The sequence below is a fragment of the Thunnus thynnus genome, chromosome 8 (assembly GCF_963924715.1).
Source record: "Thunnus thynnus chromosome 8, fThuThy2.1, whole genome shotgun sequence".
NCBI classification, from domain to species: Eukaryota; Metazoa; Chordata; class Actinopteri; order Scombriformes; family Scombridae; genus Thunnus; species Thunnus thynnus.
The window spans coordinates 9,191,222-9,212,200 of record NC_089524.1 but is presented as its reverse complement, the minus strand read 5'-3'; the positions used below and the strand labels follow the sequence as shown (position 1 = coordinate 9,212,200).

Here is a 20,979-nt window from a genome sequence, read left to right as displayed (position 1 = left end):
GCTAGCCACTATCCTATTCCACAGGCCCACAGCGAAAGTGTACTGTAAGTCCCTCAGTGTCTTGAAAATCACTGAAGACACAAACTGAAGAAATACAGTAGACCAAGATCCAAGAGTAAGGTGAACGCTCATAATCATTTAAATAAAAATATGTACTCTTCAACTTTAAGCATCCCCAAAATAATCTTGAAGGAAGAGATTACACAAGTGGGGATACATAGAAAGTGTGCTCTAACAAGATTATGTTTCAGTCATCCTTTACATTTATTTACATCAAGATAACAAAGACAAAACGGTCGACCACGTGGAGCCAAAGACCAGACAGAACCTCTGTTCCCCTTCAAAGAAACACTAAAACTCACAAACGTGAAACAAAGTGAATTAAACTATTGTGATGGGTAGATCCTAAGAGTTAAACCTTCCTGCAGTCTTTTCAGATCTAAATAACTCCACTCAGTGTTTTAATCAGTGCCCTCATCTTTGCCCCCGTTCACATGAAAACGAGCCATAACTCAGCAGGCTTCCTGCTGCTCCATGAACTGACAGAGAAAGGAAGTGTTGCTAGTACACACTGCATACCAGTTACGACATTCATCTTGAATATAGTACAATGGAATCTGTTGTTTAAACACGCTGTGCTGTCCTGTTCTGTTCCATCTGTCACTTGGATATAAATGGTGAAGCTCGCCACAGACTTCCTGAGAACTGATTCTGAGGGCTTCTGTCGCTTCAACTGTGAGTGCTCCTGGTGGGATCTGACAATGGGTTTCCGTTACATTGAGCCACGAAACGACGCACAATTCCTCAAACTTTGTGTGAACAGTGAAATCGCTTCAGCATCCCAGCTGGAGGCTGTGAAGCTGCGGAGGCACCCACATTACAGAACTTCAAGCATAATCCAGTGATAATTTCTATAAGGGACATTTGGAGGGGGGGGGGGGGGGGGGGGTGAGGGAGTATGTGTACTGTATGTGTGTGAGAAACGGTGGTCGTTAGACAGCCTTAGTGGAAACTATTATGCCAGGGAAATAACAACACGGAGACGCATGTCCAGCTTTTGGAATGTTTCCTGAACTGAATGGGTAATTATGGCATGAAGATTACTGAATGTTATTCTCCATTGACGTAAAATGGCAACAGTGTTTCCTATACAGATGGTAGGATGCACACATGGAGCTATTCACACGCAAGTAGACTCAAATATTCACACGCACTGTTCCAGCGATTTAATGATGCGCTTCCACAAAGCTGGGGGGATTTGTGAGAGACATATTAAAGGATAGGTTCACAATTGTTATAGTCATGTGTCCAATTAACACATTTTTCTTGCTGTTCATACTGAGATCCCTTCATAATGAACATTTAATATAAATGATGGGGGACGAAATCCACAGTCCTCTCTCTGTGCAAAAAATGAAGTTAATCTGAAATTAATATAAAGCTTCAGCTGTCCATATTAGTCACATCAAGTCAATATCTTAGAAAGTTACAGTCACCTCAAGGCCAAATTCCCTCTTTTTGTTATGATCCTTCCACTGCAGCTGAACAGGAAAACACTGTCCATCGAGACCCAAAGATGGAATTTTTTACTGAATAGATTGTAACTGTAAGATATCCACATTATTTGATTAACTCAGACAGCTCAGGTCTCATATTAGCTTCATACATCTTTGCTCAAAACAAGGATCGGACTAGATTTTGTCCTACATCACTTACATTGTAAGCACATTTGGAGGGGATCCTCTAATGGTCATATATGAACAGGAGGAATGATTACAGTCAATGTTCATATGGGTTACGGATTGTTATTGTATTACTAAGACTTGAAAAATTGTGAACCTGTCCTTTATAAACAGTGTGATCAAAATAAGTATAGAGCATCCTAACTTTTAAGTGCCTTGAATAGATCAAGCTCAGTCTTTCAAAGCGGGATAACAGCTGATGACATCAGTTCAAAAAGCAACATTCACAACCATAGCATACACTTAACAAGTGTTTCCATAGGCTGAGTAACACCTGCCATAATATGTAAGCTGATCTCGATGTTTAAAACCAATAGAGCGCCCCTTTAATAACTTCAATTTGACATTTACATAGGCAAGTACACACACACACACACACACATTTGCATAATACAGTTTGGAAATACAAACAACAGTGCGATGCACATGTGCTCACACAGACACACCCCCTGTCCAAATATGCAGCGCGCACACAGACAGGCACACCTCCAATTCAAATACTCAGACAGATACAGGCTTTCTGGATCTGTTCTCTATGTAATCATATGAATATTCTATTTGAAGTATGCAGGGATTTCTGGCATCTCTGTATTGGTCATTCTTTAAAAAAAAAAAAAAAAAAAAAAAAAAAAACATGCACAAAGTTATCCTTTACACATCACCATCTAGTGTCTTGAACTGGAAGTATGAAAATATGCCCATAAAAATCACAACCTAAACCCAGACAGTCCGGCGTGGACAAACTTAAAAACTACTTACTACTAGTCTTAAGTGTTGAATGTCAACTTGCTGTCCACCTCAGGTACAGAGCGACCTGGATAAATTATTAAAAGTATTTCTACCAGAATTGACAGTTTTAAGAGTTAGTTTCCGCTGCTATGATTTATTCTCTTATAAAGGGAGTACGAATATGATTCAGGATTTGTAGTTAAACGCTGATACACAACCCGTCAAAGTCAACCGGACAACAGTCCGCAAGAATAAACTGACAAACAAAAGATGTACAAACTCACCGGAGAGGCTCTTCAGCCGCCTTGACATTGTTCTACACATGAGGTTACAGGGGAGAGGTGGTGGTTAAATGTCCGATCCTCATAAACACAAATAAACACTCTGCCCTCATGCAAAATGTCCTCTTTGGAATCTGCCAGCCGTTCATGGCAATAATAATGGTTTATGTTGGGTCTTTACGCACTTCGTTTCCGTCTGGTGAGAGTTTTCATCGATCGGAATAATTTGAAAACTTCGGTGGACTTATTGAGACCCCTGATGTAAAAAGTAGACAAAGACCAAGTATTTGTCTCCCCCCACCAACATCACCAACACCACAACATCTCTTGTGGAAAATTGGATCACTTTACCTACAACGGGACCCACTTTTTCCCCCCGAAACGTGATGGACAGATTGCGTGAAAATGTTCAATTGCCTCAAGGAATGAATTCAAAGGAATTTCCCTGCATGAAGAACATATTTAACAAGCCTTTAAGCTGTCAGGAATGCTTTGTGGTCTGCTGGCCAAAGGGAGAGAAATATGTTAATAATGTAGGCTACTGCCATACCAAATATGGCAATATTGTTACGTCTGAGCTCTGGTGCGCATCTGGAAACGCTTAGCTCCTCTGAATAAAGGCACTGGAGAGCCAGAAATAGACGCTGTTAAACGTATTTCTGCCCACACCTTTAAGACTCACATAGAAAAACCTACAGCTATTTTAAATGTGACCACTGCAACAAGCTATAAAAGTGTATTTAACAAAGTGCTTTAATCAGCAAAAGCATTACTGACACAAAACTCAGCAGTACTCTCACATTCAGACACTGTAACAACTGACACTTAAATAGGTAACTTTTTTAATGCTTTTTGGCATGTTTTCTATACCCTTGGCTATTATATATAATATAAATATTCTATGCATTCTTTATGACAGGCCTATTTTAAATCACAGGATAGCAATAGTGCGTAAAACCATCAGTCTACTTCATTATAAAACGTCGGAGTTGTCAACTTAAACCAAAAAAAGTAAAAATATCCAGTCATTTCTTTCATTTTTGTTGACATAAAGAAAAGAGGAGAAATGTCACAACAGGAAAAAAAGTAGCAATAAACCACCTAAACTCTACGCTTCCACAAAAAAAAAGTCAATTGAACTTGGGTTGATAGATGTGAGAAGCGAGCAGAGGAAGAAAATGAAAGGGGGATAAACAAGGAGGGAAAAATGTGAGACGGAAAAGTGTGTTCAGATGGGATCCAGGGGGGAAAAATCCATTTTAGAGAGAGAAAAAAAGAAAGGTTTAGACAGGGTGGAGCTTAGGTCTTGGATGGAAAATGCGCCGAGAAACATTCCTGGCATAGTTTGGGAACAGTTCAGCAGGCAGCCCAGGAACGACGTCAGCTTCCCACTACGGTATAAAAGTCCGGAGGTGGCCGGACCTCAGCAGACTGCAACCGCTTTACCGAGAGCTTCATCTACTCTAAAGGAGCCTCTAACACTAGAGACTACCAGCAAACAAATCAAGAGAGACAGACGACTGAGCGAGGGAATACCTAAGGACTCTTCCGAAGACAGACTATATCAACCTTTCATAAACAGGGAAAAGGATTCCTCTTGAACACGCACAAGAAATTTATCCAAGATGCTGATGCTTACTGTTGTCGTTACCTTCCTTGGAAGCCTCAACTTGGTGAGTTATTTCTTTATTTTATCTTTCTGGAGGGGGGGAAAGTTTCAGCATGCTGTTATAATGATCTGTTCTTGGCCTAAAGAGGAGAAGCTGAACAAATCTTTTTAATAACTAGATGAAAATAGCGAGAGGGTTTTTCTAGTTGTGAGATATTCTGTGTGGCGTGATTTTAAAAAGTTTCAGTCTTTAATATATGATTTTGTTGTTGGCTGTACAGGTCTTCTCCGCCGCCGCCTCCTCCTCTTGCCCCTCCATCTGTGAATGTCCGCGGGAGATGCCCAAGTGCGCACCCGGCGTGAGCGTCGTCCTGGACGGCTGCAGCTGCTGCAAAGTTTGCGCCAGGCAGCTGAACGAGGACTGTAGCCTGACCGAGCCGTGTGACCACACTAAAGGGCTGGAGTGTAACTTTGGGGCCAGCTTTGCTGCTGCTACTACTCGTGGCATCTGCCGAGGTATGTATGAAACTCCAGCTCCAGATGTGCATGCTTCTCAGTCTGAAGTAGCTTTTTTTTTAAATAAGGGGGGATTTTATTTAGGAGTATAGGGACCTGTGTGATTTCAGCTCTGTGGAATGCAGATAGGAGGAAACTTAGACTAAACCTCAAAGCACAGACAGCCCACTGTGGGGGGACAGAGACTCCTCAGGCAGCCTGAAGAATTTCACAGTTTAACTGATCCTTATCTGGCAGCCATGTGATGTCTTCAGCAGAAGTCTCTGAGCAGAGCAGGAAAGAATAACATTCCTTTCCTCCTGTTTTTTCTCTCTGCTGCAGCCAAGTCAGAGGGCAGACCCTGCGAGTACAACAGCAGGATCTACCAGAACGGAGAGAGCTTCCAGCCCAACTGTAAACACCAGTGCACATGCATCGATGGGGCAGTGGGATGTGTCCCACTGTGCCCACAGGAGCTCTCCCTGCCCAACCTGGGATGTGCCAACCCCAGACTGGTCAAGGTAGCAGGCCAGTGCTGCGAAGAGTGGGTGTGCGATGATGGCAAGGAGACAGACATCCTGGAGAGGATCTTTGGCAAAGACACAATGACTGATGAGCAGGAAAGAGATCTGACCAACAGGAACGAGCTCATCTCAGTTGTCAAGGGAGGACTCAAGTCTTTACCTGGTAAGAAAAGTAGTCTTTCATTCTGCAAGTTATTTGTTTTTTCTGGATATCTATGTGGAAGATCTTAAAATATGGAAGATTCTAAGTTGCTAATGTTATGTTTTTTTCCTCTTTTCTTTTAATAACAGCATTCAGAGCACAGCCTGAGGTCCACATGTTTGACAGCCAGAAGTGCATCGTCCAAACCACACCCTGGTCCCAGTGCTCCAAGAGCTGTGGAACAGGCATCTCCACCAGAGTCACCAATAACAACAGCGAGTGCAAGCTGGTCAAAGAGACAAGAATCTGTGAAGTGCGGCCATGCACCCAGTCACCTTACTCCAGTCTGAAGGTAAGCCTGAGCCACCATGACTGAAAGTGATGGATGCATGTATGATACTGAAAATACATCCCTGCTGGCTCTGAGTGCATGACTGATGGTCCCTCTCTCTCTTCATTTGTCTGCAGAAAGGAAAGAAGTGCAGCAGAACCAAGAAGTCAAGCCAGCCAGTGAAGTTCACCTACGCCGGCTGCTCCAGCCTGAAGAAGTACAGGCCCAAATACTGCGGAGCCTGCGTGGACGGCCGCTGCTGCAGCCCTCACGACACCAGAACCATCCGTGTCAAGTTCCGCTGCGAGGACGGCGAGACCTTCAACAAGAACATCATGATGATCGAGTCCTGCAAGTGCACCTACAACTGCCCCCATGCCAACGAAGCCTCCTACCCCTTCTACCGCCTCTCCAACGATATCCACAAGTTCAGAGACTGATTGGTGAAAGTGAACGTCCCAAACCCCTAAACCAGAGAGATCAGCAGCAACAATGGCAGCCAATGGCAGTCCAGATGAATGCAGGGGTGTAAATAGACCACCAATCAACTACCAGCTTCTTGTTGTAACTAGATTCCCAAGGAATTGTGGGCTTACATCATGAGGACTTTATGAAGTGCACTGTTTGCTGTGACTACATCAGCATTCTTAACTAAGAACTGCTTCGTATTAATGGAGCATCCAAGGTAGCTTCGTTATGGAGCAAGATGTAATTAATATTTGTACATTTATGTTAGTCGCTGATATCAATTCACTGTGTATATTTTGATCCTTAACATCAGACATGACCCAGACTGTAGACTTGTGTGTGTATATGTACATATGCACATGCGCAACATCAATTAGCATACCATCCTGTATCTTAAGAACAAGACACCGAAATGTCACCTCTCGACTTGTTTAACAAGTGTATGGTTTCTTTCCCTCCTGACGTGGGCATTATTGTTCATGTTTTGTGGCAGCTATTGAACTCCCTTCATGAAAAAGACAAAGCGAAACATGTCAAAGGATGAATGAATGTTTTTATTATTGTTATTAATATTATTTATCAAAAATGTAGCTACTTTATTTGGATATTATGTGTCATACTGGAATAAATTGTAAAATGATTTAATTTTATATGCTACAAATAAAACTGATTTATTTATGAAATATGACACTGCCTGAGTTCAGTATGTTCAACCTGCACTCAAAGTACAATGCTCACATGCACACAGCTGGGGGAAGTTATTTTAAGTCACTATTTCCAGAGAAAATCCTCCTGTTATATCATTCTGTAGACCCAACAGATTCTCAGACAGACACTGAGCGGGGTCAGTCTGCTCTTATATAACACAACCTTGGAGGCTCTCCCCTGACTTTCTGTGCTTTGGAATGCCATTCTGAAGCGAGCTAGCTTTCTTTTATTTGATCTGGCTAAGCCATACACTTGACTGATTCCGAGAGGGGGAAAAAAAAGATTAAGTCCACGAGTAGCAATGAGTATGGGAGTATGCCAAGAATCTTAAGTGCTGCTCTGAATGGGCTGGGATTAGACACCATGCAACAAGGACAAAGACTATTATTGTACACAATGAGCTGTATACAAAGAATGCATTCCCGGGTATGCTTTTTTTTTCACACAGTGGAATAGCACTACCAAATTGACCTAATTCATTAGAAGTTGCCTTTAAAAGTGAATTAGCTGCATTGGCCTCTGCTGGCTCTTAAACTGCAGGGGTCTGCTAAACAGTTGTAAACAGTCCTGCGAAGAAGGGAGGCTTAAGTCTCCCTTTAAGGTTTCAGTTTAACAGGCATTAAGAAATACTATTATGATGTAGAAACAGGGGAAGGGCAGGAAACAGGGGTAACATGGTTGCTCATGTGGTCATAGAAACTTCAAGTTTTGTTTTCCAGCTACTGAAACAGTGTTGCTACTGTCACATAAACACCACTTGACTCCCGTTTTGGCGTTTTCATTATTCATGTTTACCTGAGCTCAGATTGGTTCTGTATGCTTGTGGCTTTAAGTTTTATGACCCTGAAGTGCAAAAAAACCCAGTGCAATATTACATTTATAATTAAAGAACAACAAGTACCAGTCTAAAAAGGATGGAGTTTACCCTTGTGTGTTATTCTTCTATTTCAGACACAGGGTCTGATGGCAAAGGTTTGCACCTGGTGCAAAATACCGACAGTACGGTTTGAACTGGGGTAGTGAGAGCAGAGCTCAGGGGCAACGACAGGGAAGGGTTTCTTTTTTGATCCAGGTAGAGGGAGCGGCTCAGGAATGCAGCAGTGGCTCAGAAAGCAGACATCCTGATGGGCGGCAGATGTTGGAAAATATTTCAGAGCAACATGTTCACTTTAGCTAAGAAGATTTTCCAAATATACACAAACACTCCAGAGTACTCACTTGTATCCACAAAGGGCATTTTACCTCCTCACAAACAACTATAAAAATGTGTCTATCTCAATCTACATGGCACTTCTGCACAACTTTCCTGCATGGCTGCTGGAAATAAGTCTTAATCGAGTGCATTTAATAAGAGGTTGAGCAGGACACATTGCCTTTGATTGAGCTGCATACCGCACAGGATGTGCCCACTGAGGTTTTACAGATTGCTCACATGAAAGGCTTCTGAGGTTTACCTAATCACAAAGATGTGTGGCTGCCCCTTGCAGCCATGATTTACAGTCAAAACACTTTCAGGGAGTCCTGTTTTCGCTCTTTCCCTTTCTGTTGGTTCCTAAAGAAGAAAATTTCCATCTCAGTTCTTCATAGTTTGGAAAGTGCCATGCAATCAGACTGTCATTTGTCTTGTTAACACAATGCAGCTAACTTGGTTATGTAATGGTATTTGTATGTTATGTGAGCAGTCCTTTCGGTCATCCGTAGCATTCCTCTATAACGTACAGACAAGCACAGTAGCGAGGTTCACAATCCCTCAGCCTCAACTGTCTCGGAGAACCCGAAGACCATGTTTATTGTGAGAAATAAATTGTGGTGTCCCGGCCAACAGTGCACAAACCTGTAAAAACTATCGCTCTCAGACACACAGGCAAACAAGGCTCTCACACACAGGCGCCCCAGCAATTAAATCACTCAGCGACTACCTCATTCCCTGAACCCAAAATGTGTTTATATGACAAAGACATTAGCGTTAAAGCTTCATCAAGCACTACGTAATGCTGTGCAACCAGAAGCTAACAGATTCGGGAGAGGCCATTACAGCATGCTGGAAGCTGCTGAGCACTGATGTCAGCTATTTTACAGCCCCCTTGTCTATAACCTCAGGTTAATATTCACTGTTATAAGGAACCCAGTGGCAAGAAGCAAGGAGGGTTAGAGGCTGGCCACCAAGTACAAATGCAAAACCAGCCTCTTGTTTTAAAAAGCACCATCTGCTGGACAAAATAGGAAAAAGCATTCTGTGTGATTTTTAACTAGATCTACACACCTGATGACACCTGCACCTGCCTCATCGCTATAAAATGTTACAATGCTATAAAATTACAATGCTATTTTAAATTATGTATTTGCCTTTTACATTTTAAATTTCTGACTGTAAAACAGTGATGTAAAAGACATCCGTTTGCCAAATCCTGACAGGGTGTGGGACCCTCTGTAATCAGTATCAACTCTCTCTCTCTCTCTCTGTCTCTCTGTCTCTCTCTCTCTCTCTCTCTCTCACACACACACACACACACACACACACACACAACAAGTCTTCTGACACACCCATCAGATCCCCATCTGCAATTACATAAGAATAACTGATGAACAGGATTAGGGGAAAATCAGAGTCAATTCCCTCCCAGGCTGTTGGATTGTACTGTCGGCCCCCTGAGGGCCGCTGGCTACTGGAGTGATTATTTGCTCAAACAAGCTGAGCATTGATGGAAGAGGTATTGAGCCTTTGGGCGTCTTGAATCTCAGACCAATGGAGACAATGCTGCACTGAATAGTCTTCAAGGGGGCATATACAATCGACAGTTGAGCTAATGTTGGCATTTGCTCTCGCTATTGTCTGACGTGGGTAGACCAATGAGATCACATAATCAGAAGCTGTACATTTTCCTTCATTTTCCGTTTCCCTGCAGAGATGGTATTGAATGCCACTTCTGCTCACTGGCTTTGTGGTTCATGCAAGACTATTTTCTTTGTCAGTTAAAGTGATCGAAATTAAAGCAATGATTAATAAAAGTATTAAAAAAACACATACATTTTAAATTCTTATTTGTTTTATTAGAAGACTGTAAATATTAAATTACATCAGTTTATAAGGAGTCTAGTGTTGATACTCAGACAGGCGACAAAGTGAATTCTGACTGAGGTTTGACTTTAATATTTGCGGCATGTTTAACTTCAGCGCGTCAACCTCAACTTTTTAATAATGCCTTAATTTGTATCTACAATCCATTTTCAATCCATACACTTTCAATGTCTCATACACAGAATATTTCAGATGTTGACTATCCGCAGACTGCCTTACACAATATTGTCGCACCTGTTGACACTCAATTGATATAATTAATAACTATAAGGTTTATTAACATTAACAGAATCTAAAAACAGACTCTAGTGAACTCTTATTTTCAACAGTAAGTGTTATAGCCTTTAATAATCCTGAGAAAACACACTAAATTTTTTGTGGTTAGCATTTAAATTTGCTTTGAAGACCTGAGCAGTGGTGGACTTCGGGATTTTACTGATGTCCCTATGGAACATTAAGTGACAAGAGTGATAAATTTTCCTACTCTTTTCTTCTCCCTCATGCTGGGTAATTGCAGCCTGGTTTCCACTATTGTGAGAGAATAATGGCTTGTAAGACCATATATTGCCACCCACTTTCCCCAGTAACACATTTTTTGATTTCTTTTCTATCTTTTGATCTCTGGAGCCAGCTATGGTTGTGCCATGAAAATGTAGCTGAGGAGTGGCAACTGTGAATCTTGGATTCATGCACTAAAAAAAATCCCCGCTGTAAACACACAAATAAAAAGATATATATGTAAGTAAAGAAGCGCATACACTCACACTAAATGTGGCCTAACATTTTGTAGTCCTCATGCCAGAGTCAGTAGATAAAAAACCGCAGAATGTTAGGTTTTCAACACATATCAGGCATTTTAAATGTCATATCCCAGGTCAGGAAGGATATATATAGTAATATCTTTCAACATACTCTAGGCTTGCCCAGCATCTCTTCCCAATTGGACGCATCGAGAATACCTCAACAGAGATCTGTTCAAGAAGCATCATGCTCAGATGCCTGCAATACCTCAACTGGCTTCCTTCAAAGCAAATGAGGGCGAGCCCAGAAGGAACGTCATTTCAGCTGCTTTTATCTGCAACCTTATTTTTTGAGTCACTAATATAAGTTCATCAACATAAATGACGGAGCTCTGTTGATGCCAACCCTGCACCAATACACCTGTTGATCTCATGGTTACTTAAACTACTTTTCATGGGGCAGTGACTTGGACACTTGACAGCACTGAATATCATCCCAGCTGCTTCATATTCGGCTGCATGCCACCCCAGGACATGATCAGACACACCGACTAAACCTAAAAAGCAACCATAGCCAAAAAGACTGATTTGACTTCAAAGTAAATCATCACCAGCCATCAATCATCTTTGGCCTAAAGTGTTGTGGAACAATCAACGAGATATTATACTTGAACATGGAGTTTGTAATGGACAGTTCATTGCATAAGAGGCATAAAAATCCACTAGCAAGTCCTCTTACAGAGCTAAGAAGATCCCTACACAGGGACTCCAAGAAGGCTGTATACTTTAAAATGTTGAATGGCGCCTTTTTCCCTGCCACACATAATCAGACAGTGGTGACACTGTTGTTCTCTGGAAAAAGTGCATCATGCTAATGAGTATCTCCAGGAAAAAAGACAGTCCAGCCTATCAACAAGTTTGGTGTTAGATCTGGTGCTGTGAGCAGTGGGAAGCCCAGATATATCTAGTTGGTATGCTTAAATCCCACACTGCTGTAGCTCCCACTGCTTCCTTTCAGCAAGGTGATATTCCATATCCAAAGACCCAGTTTTTGTAACCAGAGTTAAGGCTGCAAAAGCCCCTGCTTTCCCATGTTGCTAAACTGCCAACACACCAGAACCCTGACTAATCCCCACAGGTAGCAGCCCGGTTATCAGGTATTTGCCAGAGGGTACCCCTCCCAGGCCCAGTTCCACTGGTCCTGGTCTCCCTGATGTTGCATGGTCATTCCTCTCAAAAATGATGATCATTTATGTCTTTGAATCGCTCCTAGCGAGGCCCCTCATCCAAGACTGGTTTGCTTTGGGAGACCCTACCAGCAGCTATTGACAATATGGCTCCCATGGTCACAAGGAAATATAAAAGGTGGCAATAAGTCTGCATCATTATATCCACCAGATGCTGTTCTCCATGAAATGATCAGGTATGCAGATGGGGAGTGAGAGTTGAGAACAGAACAGCATACCAACAAACTGTTATATTTGAAAATTATTTGGTGAGGTCTGCATTAAATTAGGACAACATTGCTTTGCTAATATAGCAGAGACGAAACATGGTCAGAATGTTTCATGAGGCAACAGCAGGTGCGCTAAAAAAAACTTCACCATGATAACTTGAGGCTGATAATAAAACACAGACAACAAGCAGGTCCTCTTAATTTAGACTGACAGATTGATACAAGACAGACAAAAGCAAGTGCAAGGGAGCAAGTGAATCACTTTCTTTAAACAACCTTTTGGGGACCAGTCTCCGAGGTGACTGCAGTGACAACATTACTGGTCTGTGTGTGTTGAAGTGTGGTGGTGACGTTTGTTTATCCTTAACGCAGGATGAGTTCAATCACCCGAAGGCTCTGGAGCCTTCGGCCTCAATCTGTCCTAAAGGATGATTTAATATGTTAGTGATAGTTGTGCAGTGTACAAATTGCACTGCAGTCCTTCCACAAAAGGTTTATTTTTACATCTGAGTTCCACCTCGTGGGAACGGATTTATGAGGGAAACATTTGGGAAAATCCCAAAAATTGTGCCTGTGCATCATGACAAGGTAATGTTTTTGTTGACCATGGATAACCTGTACATAATAACTGTTTAGATTTTATAATAACTGTGAGCTCAACAATTAACAGGCAACAAAAAACCACAATGGTGGAGTGTTCCAAAATGTCACAGAACAGCATTTATTTTTAGGAAAAGCAGATGGCCTGATTTAGTGGTACTTCTCTAAGCTTGGAACAGTGAGGTAAGCGAAAAATCAGTTCAATGTCAATTCAAAACATGAAATATGCATGCAAAATTGTATACTTGGTTGCAGATGAAAAGTGTTTGATTTTGAACAAAATGTTTTCCATGCACTTTTGGAGGTTCTTCTTGATAAATGATTCTTAGTGTGCCTAATGACAACCACTCCATGTGTCATGAGAAAATGGCTGACATCAGGCTCTGGAGACTTGATTTTGTGCTTCAGTACCTGCATTTCCTGATACAGAGTTCTGCCAACATTAGCCAGATTCTGGATAAGGCCACCACAGCAGAGCTGTGTCCCAAAGCTGGTCTCATAAAAACCAGCTCTGCACGCAGCACAATTGAGCCCTGCCCACCAAATCAAGACTAATTAAGTGCAAACCAACTTCAGAAATTTCAATGGGCAATTTAGTTAAATTGGAGGCATTATTTCCAATGCCTGCGTTCTCCACAGACTAAAAACAGCTCAGAATTACTTTTAACAGCAAACAGAAACAAAAGCACTGCTTTTGTGTGGTCACAATGAGTGAATTTATTGAGATAGAAAATTAAGCGAACTGCTAAAATAAAATGGGTGGTAATTCAACACAGGCAAAGCCATGATAAAAGAAGGCACGCGTATGGTTACTACTACTTTCATCCACTTGGCGATATGTTGCGTCATTTTCTATGCAGTGCAAATGGCAGTCTGCTGAAAAGATACCATTTATCAAAGTACTGTATGTAATACTGTATGCTTCTATCCAAATTTAAGACTGGTCCAGTAGTCAACGTTAGTAATACAATCACCACTGGATTAGTACATTGAAGAGATAACACACTATGGTGCCAAAGGACATGGTATCCCCTTTGCATGTAGAAAACTTTTGCATTAACATTTCCAACATTTTTCTCGAGATTGTAAATTAAAAAGTCCCAAGAAGAAGCTGCAAGAAAGATCTCTGCAGCAAAAACTAACCCATGCTTTGGGCTGATGATGTTTGTTCAGCAAACTATGTATTTTAATCAGGTCCCAGTGGGATATATGAACAAAATGTATTGAACATTTGAACATTAACATTAAAATTACATTATTCATTGAGGACAAGGAGTCGGGGGTCTCTGGTCTCTAAGTTCTCCATTGTAGAGGGATGCGCAGTCAGATGTGAGATCATTGCCCCTGACGGCAAAAGGGTGGAAAATGCGTCATCACAGGCCAGACATCAAAGAAAGCCGATCCATAGGGGTTAACATCCAAAAGAGGTTAGCATGGGTTATAAAAACACATCTATAAACACAGGCCCCACCAATGGGCTACACTGTCAGTTATTACTGGCACTCTGCTGTAGTAATAAACTAACATTAGGTAAGAATACGGTATGTAGAGACTCCACATGCGTAAGTACATTCACACAGGGAGACACCCCAGAGGTGTCAGAAAAACGAGCATGTCAACATCAACTTTTATTAGCTGATGGAAAATGAGACTAATGGTCTTACTTTAGCTTGACAGAGTGGAGAAATTTGTTGAACTTGAAAGGTGATGGAGGCACAGCGTGGGGATGGTTCCCCTTGGTTTTCAATTAAAACAAATGGTCAATAAAGGGACACAAACAGAAGGATACATACTTCTTTTACAAACTATTTACTGACAATCTCACCTCAAGATAATGTATCTGAAGCTTTTGATGATATTACATGATCATCACAGTTTGCCTGATTGTAAATTGGAATTCTATACAGTCAAATTTACTTTTTTGAGCACTTTAAAGACTTCTTAAGCTCTTCTTAAAGATTTAAAAGTTCGATCTTGGTAAAACAAACATAACACATAACTTTCATTTTCATTAGCAACTTTCATTCTGATGAAGATCATGTGATATAGTCAAAAGCTCCAGGATAGCTAGTGGATAGGCCTTGAGGTGAAATGGTTGTGTTAGCTGCTATTTCCAAGGTCAAGAATGAGCTATAAAACCTAAACATTCCATGCTAATTGTTAAATACATATATAAAAAAATTATATTTGATATGTGTTTGATTTGTTACTAGTCTAATTATCCACCACTAATGTGCAGTCATGAAACACAAATACAAAAATATTTCCAAAAAAATGTCTTTATTTAAGAAAACATGCTTACAATGACAGATCAGTTAAACCTAAATTATAAACATATCATTGAAGTGATTTTATGTATATACAATGATACAGTTCGTAAATCCATTTCTTAAAATAACATGTATAAAAATACTGAAAACACTGTTGGGTTCCATTGGTCTGCTGTACACTGATGCAGGACTGCTGACTTCCTGTTAAATATGTCTGCCCCCTCACTCATTTCATCCTGAGCATCTGCAAAATCGGCATTATCATTCCAATCCACAGCTGTCAGTAGTTTTAGCTGACTCATTTTCATCATGACAGTGGTGGGTAGGAACAGCCCCCGGCTCTTTCAAAACATCCTCCTTAGTCATGCTGACCTCAGTACTCTCTCTGGCAGCTCTATTGTCATCAATAGTACCAGTAATGTCCTTATTTACACACTGATCCCTGCTGCTGTCGCGGTGTTTATTAATACCGTCATCAACAACTTTATCCACACTGTCTGCTAGCTCATCTTTCGTAAAGTCCGTGTCATTAGCGGGGCTTTTGGCACTATAACAGCTCTTATTACATGGGGTATTCTCTTCAATATTTTCTTCCTCTTCCTCTTCATCACCACTGTCTATGATCTCTCCCTCCTCTAGCTCTCCATTCCCTGCTTCTTTCTTGGCCCTTTTCTCCAGTGGGGGCTCAGTTTCAGGACTGGTCTCTGAGGTTCCCGTCCAGATGTTGGTTCTTTCTGGGATGCGAGATCCTGATGGTGAAACTTGGGTCAGATCCTCCTCCACTTGGTCCACCCCTTTACTCTTTCTCGCGAAACTACTGCAGGCTGATGCAGGTTCAGCTGAAACAATATTATCCCATTTGTACATAAAAAGCATTATGAAACATAGCTGTTGCAACAGAAGAACAATTAACTATGTCAAAACATGTACAAAAGTGATCAGAGTGATCAGTTAGTACGTGCAGAGAATTGGTATGAGCACAGCTGGGGTCAATTGTATACAGAAGTGGTGAGAAAGACAGGGACAGTACAGACAGTTTGGGAGTGATGACGCTATGGTTTGGCCCCATGCTTGTTTCAGGAGGAGGCAGCATGCCAAGCAATTAATGTTGTTATGCAATAAAGTAGGGTGGACATGTGTGAAAGAAAGGCTGTGGAATAACAACTGTAATGATAATTGTGAATTATAAGCAATAGCTCTCCAACATGATCTCCCCACAGTCCGGTGAATTATAAAATGCATTGTGATTATGTGTATGTACCCATTTGTGTAAAATTCACTTTAAACCTCAGACACTTTGGCCAACGCATTCTCGCCTGTATCTGAAAAAAGAGTTATCCAGCTGAGCCCATAAGATGAAAAATTAATATAATTCAGCTTTTCTTCCTTGAGCTGTAACATGAGACACAATTAAAAAGCTATGCCTGCCTCCAGTCAACCATTTATCTGTGCCACGGACCATTACCATTAGAATTTAAAGGCCATACAATTGTCTTTTTGTCCATATAATTTTGAGGTTCATTGAGGTACAGTCCCAGTCAAAAGTTTAGACACACTTTCCCATTCACTTGAATGAGAAAGTGTTTCAAATCTTTTGACTGGTAATGTATATAAGCGAGTTTTGAGTGAGTTTTAGATGGAGTATGTGGATTCTCATTAGTTAGAGCTTGGAGCTAGTTGATTAATTGATTTGTAAACCAAGAGAAAATTAATCGGCAACTATTTTGATAATTGATTAGTAGTTTTGAGTAATTTTTAAGAAAAAATGCCGAAAATTCTCTGTTCCCAGAATATGTTGCAGTTTCTTTAGTCTTCTGTAAGTAGACTGAATATTTTTAGGTTATGGACTGTTGGTCCTGACATAACAAGACATTTGAGGATGTTAACTTGCTTTGGGAAGCAGTGCTCAACACTTTTCACCATTTTATAGGCCAAACAACAAATTGATTAATCTAGAAAATAATGGTCAGATTAATTGATAATGAAATAGTCGTTTGTAGCCCTATCTTGTTTACTAATTTCTGAACAAGATCAGAAAACATTACTATCTTAGATTTATTGTTTGTCCTTTCATTAAAAAACCCAATCCATTTTAAGGTTACCTGTGTAACCCTGGTTCTCTGAGTAGAACGAGTGAGATGTCTCACTAAATGCCCCTTCCGTTTTCACAGAAACACTTATTCCATTACACTAGCCGTGAGAAATGACGTCAACAGCGAGACCCTGGCCGACGCACCGTTACTCATAAATTAAACACTCGCTTTACCTGTATCCCAAGGCTAGGTAGCATAACTTTCCTCCCACTAGAGCAAACACCTCTTTAAGTCAGACCCTAGTCTGCCAGGGATTTGGGTCAGTCTGTCTTCACTGTTAGTTACTCCTGGTCTGTTTCCAAACAGTAGAGTACTGTGGCTTTGGTTTGGCTACGCATAGCAAGCCAATGGTACCTGGAGCCTACACTCACCTCAGTGCAAACACTCTGATGATGGGCATATTCCATCAGGAGACATCTATAAAAAAAATGCTATAATAGAGAGCTCAAAGTTATTGTGTTTTGATTTTGATTAATTGTCTAACTCTCTGTTTACATTTTGTTCATGACCTATAACCTAAATCCTTTCTCTTCTAGTAGAGCACAGATCATCTACAAGAGGGTGACAACATTTGGATTTTAAACTTGTTCAGAGCAAGGTAAAAAAGTAATCACAGAAATGCTGGCTCAGAGTCAGTGAGGCAAGAAATGTAGTTGAACCAGAACACTGACTGACTGCATGCTGCGTGTTTGGAGCCTGCTAGGCCCTCAATGCTACTTTATCCTCACTGGTCACGCTGCTGCCACAGTGTCCGATTGCTTGTTATCACATCCTGCCCAGCTTCCCAGGCCGTGGCATGTGAAATTATCAGGATGTTTCTATGACTAACATTATAGCAAAACAGCATGGCACCAAGGCCTTATCACTGAAAACACACACACACACAGGGGCTAAAATGACCTCATTCGTCATTCAGGCCGTCTGGGAATGACAATATAATGATACTGGGTTAATGTGGTCTTTTGTGACCATACTAACCCCTCTGAGATATACTCAGTTTGACCACACTGTGCACATACATGCAGGAACAAATAGTTGTATGTTTTTTCATGATAAGCACTTCTACTTAAACAACACTGACACCTCTTGGCCCCAAACACCCAACAGTAGAGGAGACTGACAAACAGGTGAGAAAAAGAAGAAGACCTCCTGTTCTACTGTTTTCTCATCTTCTCATCTCTGTCATTTCACAACTAATGAGGTCACTGTTCAACAGTAAGCCATGTTTGATCCTCTTTTTGGCCAAGGTCGCTGTTGAGGTTGAGCTGGTGTGTGTGATGCTGTGCAGAACACACTCATTTCCGTTTGTGGTAGCATGTTGCCATAGTGAAAAATAAGGGAACAGGCAGTTTTTAAAGTCCCAGATGGAGAAACCAGGACATGATACAATGCTGCTGGAATCAGGGGAGTCCAAAGGGGTTGTCATTTGGTTTTGACTCATGCCCTATGTCCGCCTTCTGTTTACTTACAGAAAACATGAGTGTTAGACCACAAGTAGAAAAGTGAAGCAAAGCATCAGTGGGTTAGTTTTGGTCCAGGATTAAGGATAGGACTGACATTCATCACATTTTAAAAAAGTTGTTTTATTTACCTGGTCCTTTCAGTGGATAGTCCTTCCAATAATCTCTGAGGACAACATGCAGCACAGGATACTCGATCAGTGTTTTGTAGCTCAGGTTGTCCCTCAGGCTCTTCTGAATGTCCAACTTGTGGTACCTATTTCAGGTATTAAAAAAAATTAAGCAGGAGATTACAAAACGGACTCAATTACAGCATGCTGGATAAATTATATTACGTGGTATTCTGTTCATAATTATGGATATTTGGTAATTTCAAGTTTTTAGGTGCAACAAAGACAGACATTGTAGTTGAAACCCTTTAACTGGTGACTAAAGCTCTTTATTGCCAGCCGCTTGTGGCATGATGATGGCTGAGAAACTTTTTGAGGATTGATAGAGATTTAAGTCATAGCTTGGCACAGCGAAGATCCTGCTTGGTGTTCATCTCAAGAGATGGAAAGTGACTTTACCGAGAATCAACAACATCTCTCACGAGCACATTAAGCAGCTCTCTCGCCTCCTCTTTCTATGAGATGACATCAGACTAGTCTTGTCTCTAAGTTGTCCTGTCATGCATTAGGGATGGTCGTAAATAACCGTACTAAATAGTTAACTGGATTCTGAGGAAACATGGCTCATCTCTACATTCAACTGATTCAGAATCATCCAGTTAAGGCTGTCATCACCAACATATTAAGCAATATACGGTATATTCTGGATATGAACAGTAACTGGCACCATCCCCACCAATTTTCAAACCCGTGACAGAATAAGGGTTATTGAGCCATTCGTTGTTTGTTTTGCTAAAATCACAAGGAGACCTAGAAATGCCCAAGTAGACACCCACTCCTCAAGCCAATCAAAGCACCCTGCTATAATGTGACATTTACAGGTCTTTACCAGTGGGCCAACTTCCAAGAAGCCCTCCCTCCTGGATAAGTCTTTCTTAGGTGGGATAAAGATTATTTCACATAATCCCACAAATAAAACAGTACAGGATCAAGGAAAGAAGTAATAGCTTGTGGGTCTCAAAACACACAGGAAAATGTATTGCCACAGCACAACAAAACTGTTGCAGGGACAACGTTAATTGGTACATGGGTTTTAGGGTAAAAATAAAAAGGTATGATAGATTGTGTCGCAGGTTAAGCAGTGAAATTAGAAGACAATAGAGTAGAATTTCCAGAAGGCCTGCATCAGTTTGCACTGTGCAGAACAGACAAGTGCCACTTTCATTTAATTTGTTTTTATGTCTAGTTTGTAATAGATGAATATTCGCGGATGTTTTCTATTTTGTGGATATACAAGCTAACCTAAAACATAAGTGTTTGTAAACAACAGTGCAAGATGGCTTGATGGCAAAGCAGATGGCAGCCCCCTGTAGTGTCAATGGGATTGTTAAGGCTCCGGCCATTTCTAGAAAGCTGGGCCAAGAACACGCACACATCTGGTCTCTATATAATGTTCTTGTGAATGAACAGAGGGCATGACTGATGTTCTCTCCACGGAGGTTCCTATTGTTTTCCCCTGCACTGCTGAAACCCATCAGCGAGAAGATAGCAGTGTTAATGTGGTGGATGTAGTGAAAACTTGGGTTAATCTGGTGGATATATACAATACAATATACGATGGTGTCTAAAAGTTGGTACCTGCATTGTTTTATGATGACGATGAAGGCAGATACATTATGGCTGTTTCATTGGAACATTGATATGTATTTGTGGTGTGCGCACTGATGATTCTGATATTGGGCATGCAGCTGTCCTCTTTAGCTCCCTCTTTACCACTGAACACACTCGCTAAGTGATAACATATGAACATTTAGCTTGTTACGCTAGCATTAATCTCAGTACAGCTGAGGCTGACGGGAACTTGCAATGAATAGGGATGAACACAAATCAAAATAAATGGGAATATTACCACAATAACACTGTGACACAGAACAATTACATAATATCTGTTGTTATGAATGCCTTGCTATTTTAGTAAAAATACCCAAGACTAGTCAAGCATTGCAGGAGACCAGTGAGGAAGCATCTGTTGCACAGAAACAAACTTGAACGTAGCTTTAGGGCAAGCTGAGGGAGAGCAGATCGACAGGCTCAGTAGGGCTAAGGAGAGGGTTTGCCACAAATATGTGAGAGAAAGCACAG

The 20,979-nt window shown here is 41.1% G+C and overlaps 3 protein-coding genes across 3 annotated transcripts in view; 1 reads left to right on the top strand and 2 right to left on the bottom strand.

The window, feature by feature from the left end:
• Positions 1-2,998, bottom strand: part of ddah1 (dimethylarginine dimethylaminohydrolase 1) — an 80,895-nt gene extending 77,897 nt beyond the window's left edge. Inside the window, exon 1 of the mRNA XM_067596375.1 lies at positions 2,756-2,998. The gene's annotated coding sequence lies outside the window, so the exon portion shown is untranslated. The remainder of the gene's footprint in view (positions 1-2,755) is intronic.
• Positions 2,999-4,165: 1,167 nt separating this feature from the next.
• On the top strand, positions 4,166-7,009 carry ccn1 (cellular communication network factor 1). Its single transcript, XM_067596373.1, has 5 exons — positions 4,166-4,425; positions 4,643-4,877; positions 5,199-5,543; positions 5,672-5,874; positions 5,991-7,009. The coding sequence occupies exons 1-5, from the start codon at positions 4,378-4,380 to the stop codon at positions 6,291-6,293; spliced, it is 1,134 nt and encodes a 377-aa protein (XP_067452474.1). The 5' UTR covers positions 4,166-4,377; the 3' UTR covers positions 6,294-7,009.
• Positions 7,010-15,165: 8,156 nt separating this feature from the next.
• Positions 15,166-20,979, bottom strand: part of znhit6 (zinc finger HIT-type containing 6) — a 35,291-nt gene continuing 29,477 nt past the window's right edge. The window contains exons 9-10 of the mRNA XM_067596371.1: positions 18,859-18,983; positions 15,166-16,013 (exon numbers count right to left, since the gene is read on the bottom strand). Coding sequence (XP_067452472.1) covers positions 15,436-16,013; positions 18,859-18,983 — 703 coding nt within the window. The 3' untranslated portion in view covers positions 15,166-15,435. The remainder of the gene's footprint in view (positions 16,014-18,858; positions 18,984-20,979) is intronic.

Excerpts from the sequence above, each read along its gene's own strand:
- ccn1 (XM_067596373.1), top strand. The coding sequence starts at position 4,378 with ATGCTGATGCTTACTGTTGTCGTTACCTTCCTTGGAAGCCTCAACTTG. Across the intron at positions 4,426-4,642 it reads TCCTTGGAAGCCTCAACTTG|GTCTTCTCCGCCGCCGCCTC; the intron begins GTGAGTTATTTC and ends TTGGCTGTACAG. Across the intron at positions 5,544-5,671 it reads AGGACTCAAGTCTTTACCTG|CATTCAGAGCACAGCCTGAG; the intron begins GTAAGAAAAGTA and ends TTTTAATAACAG.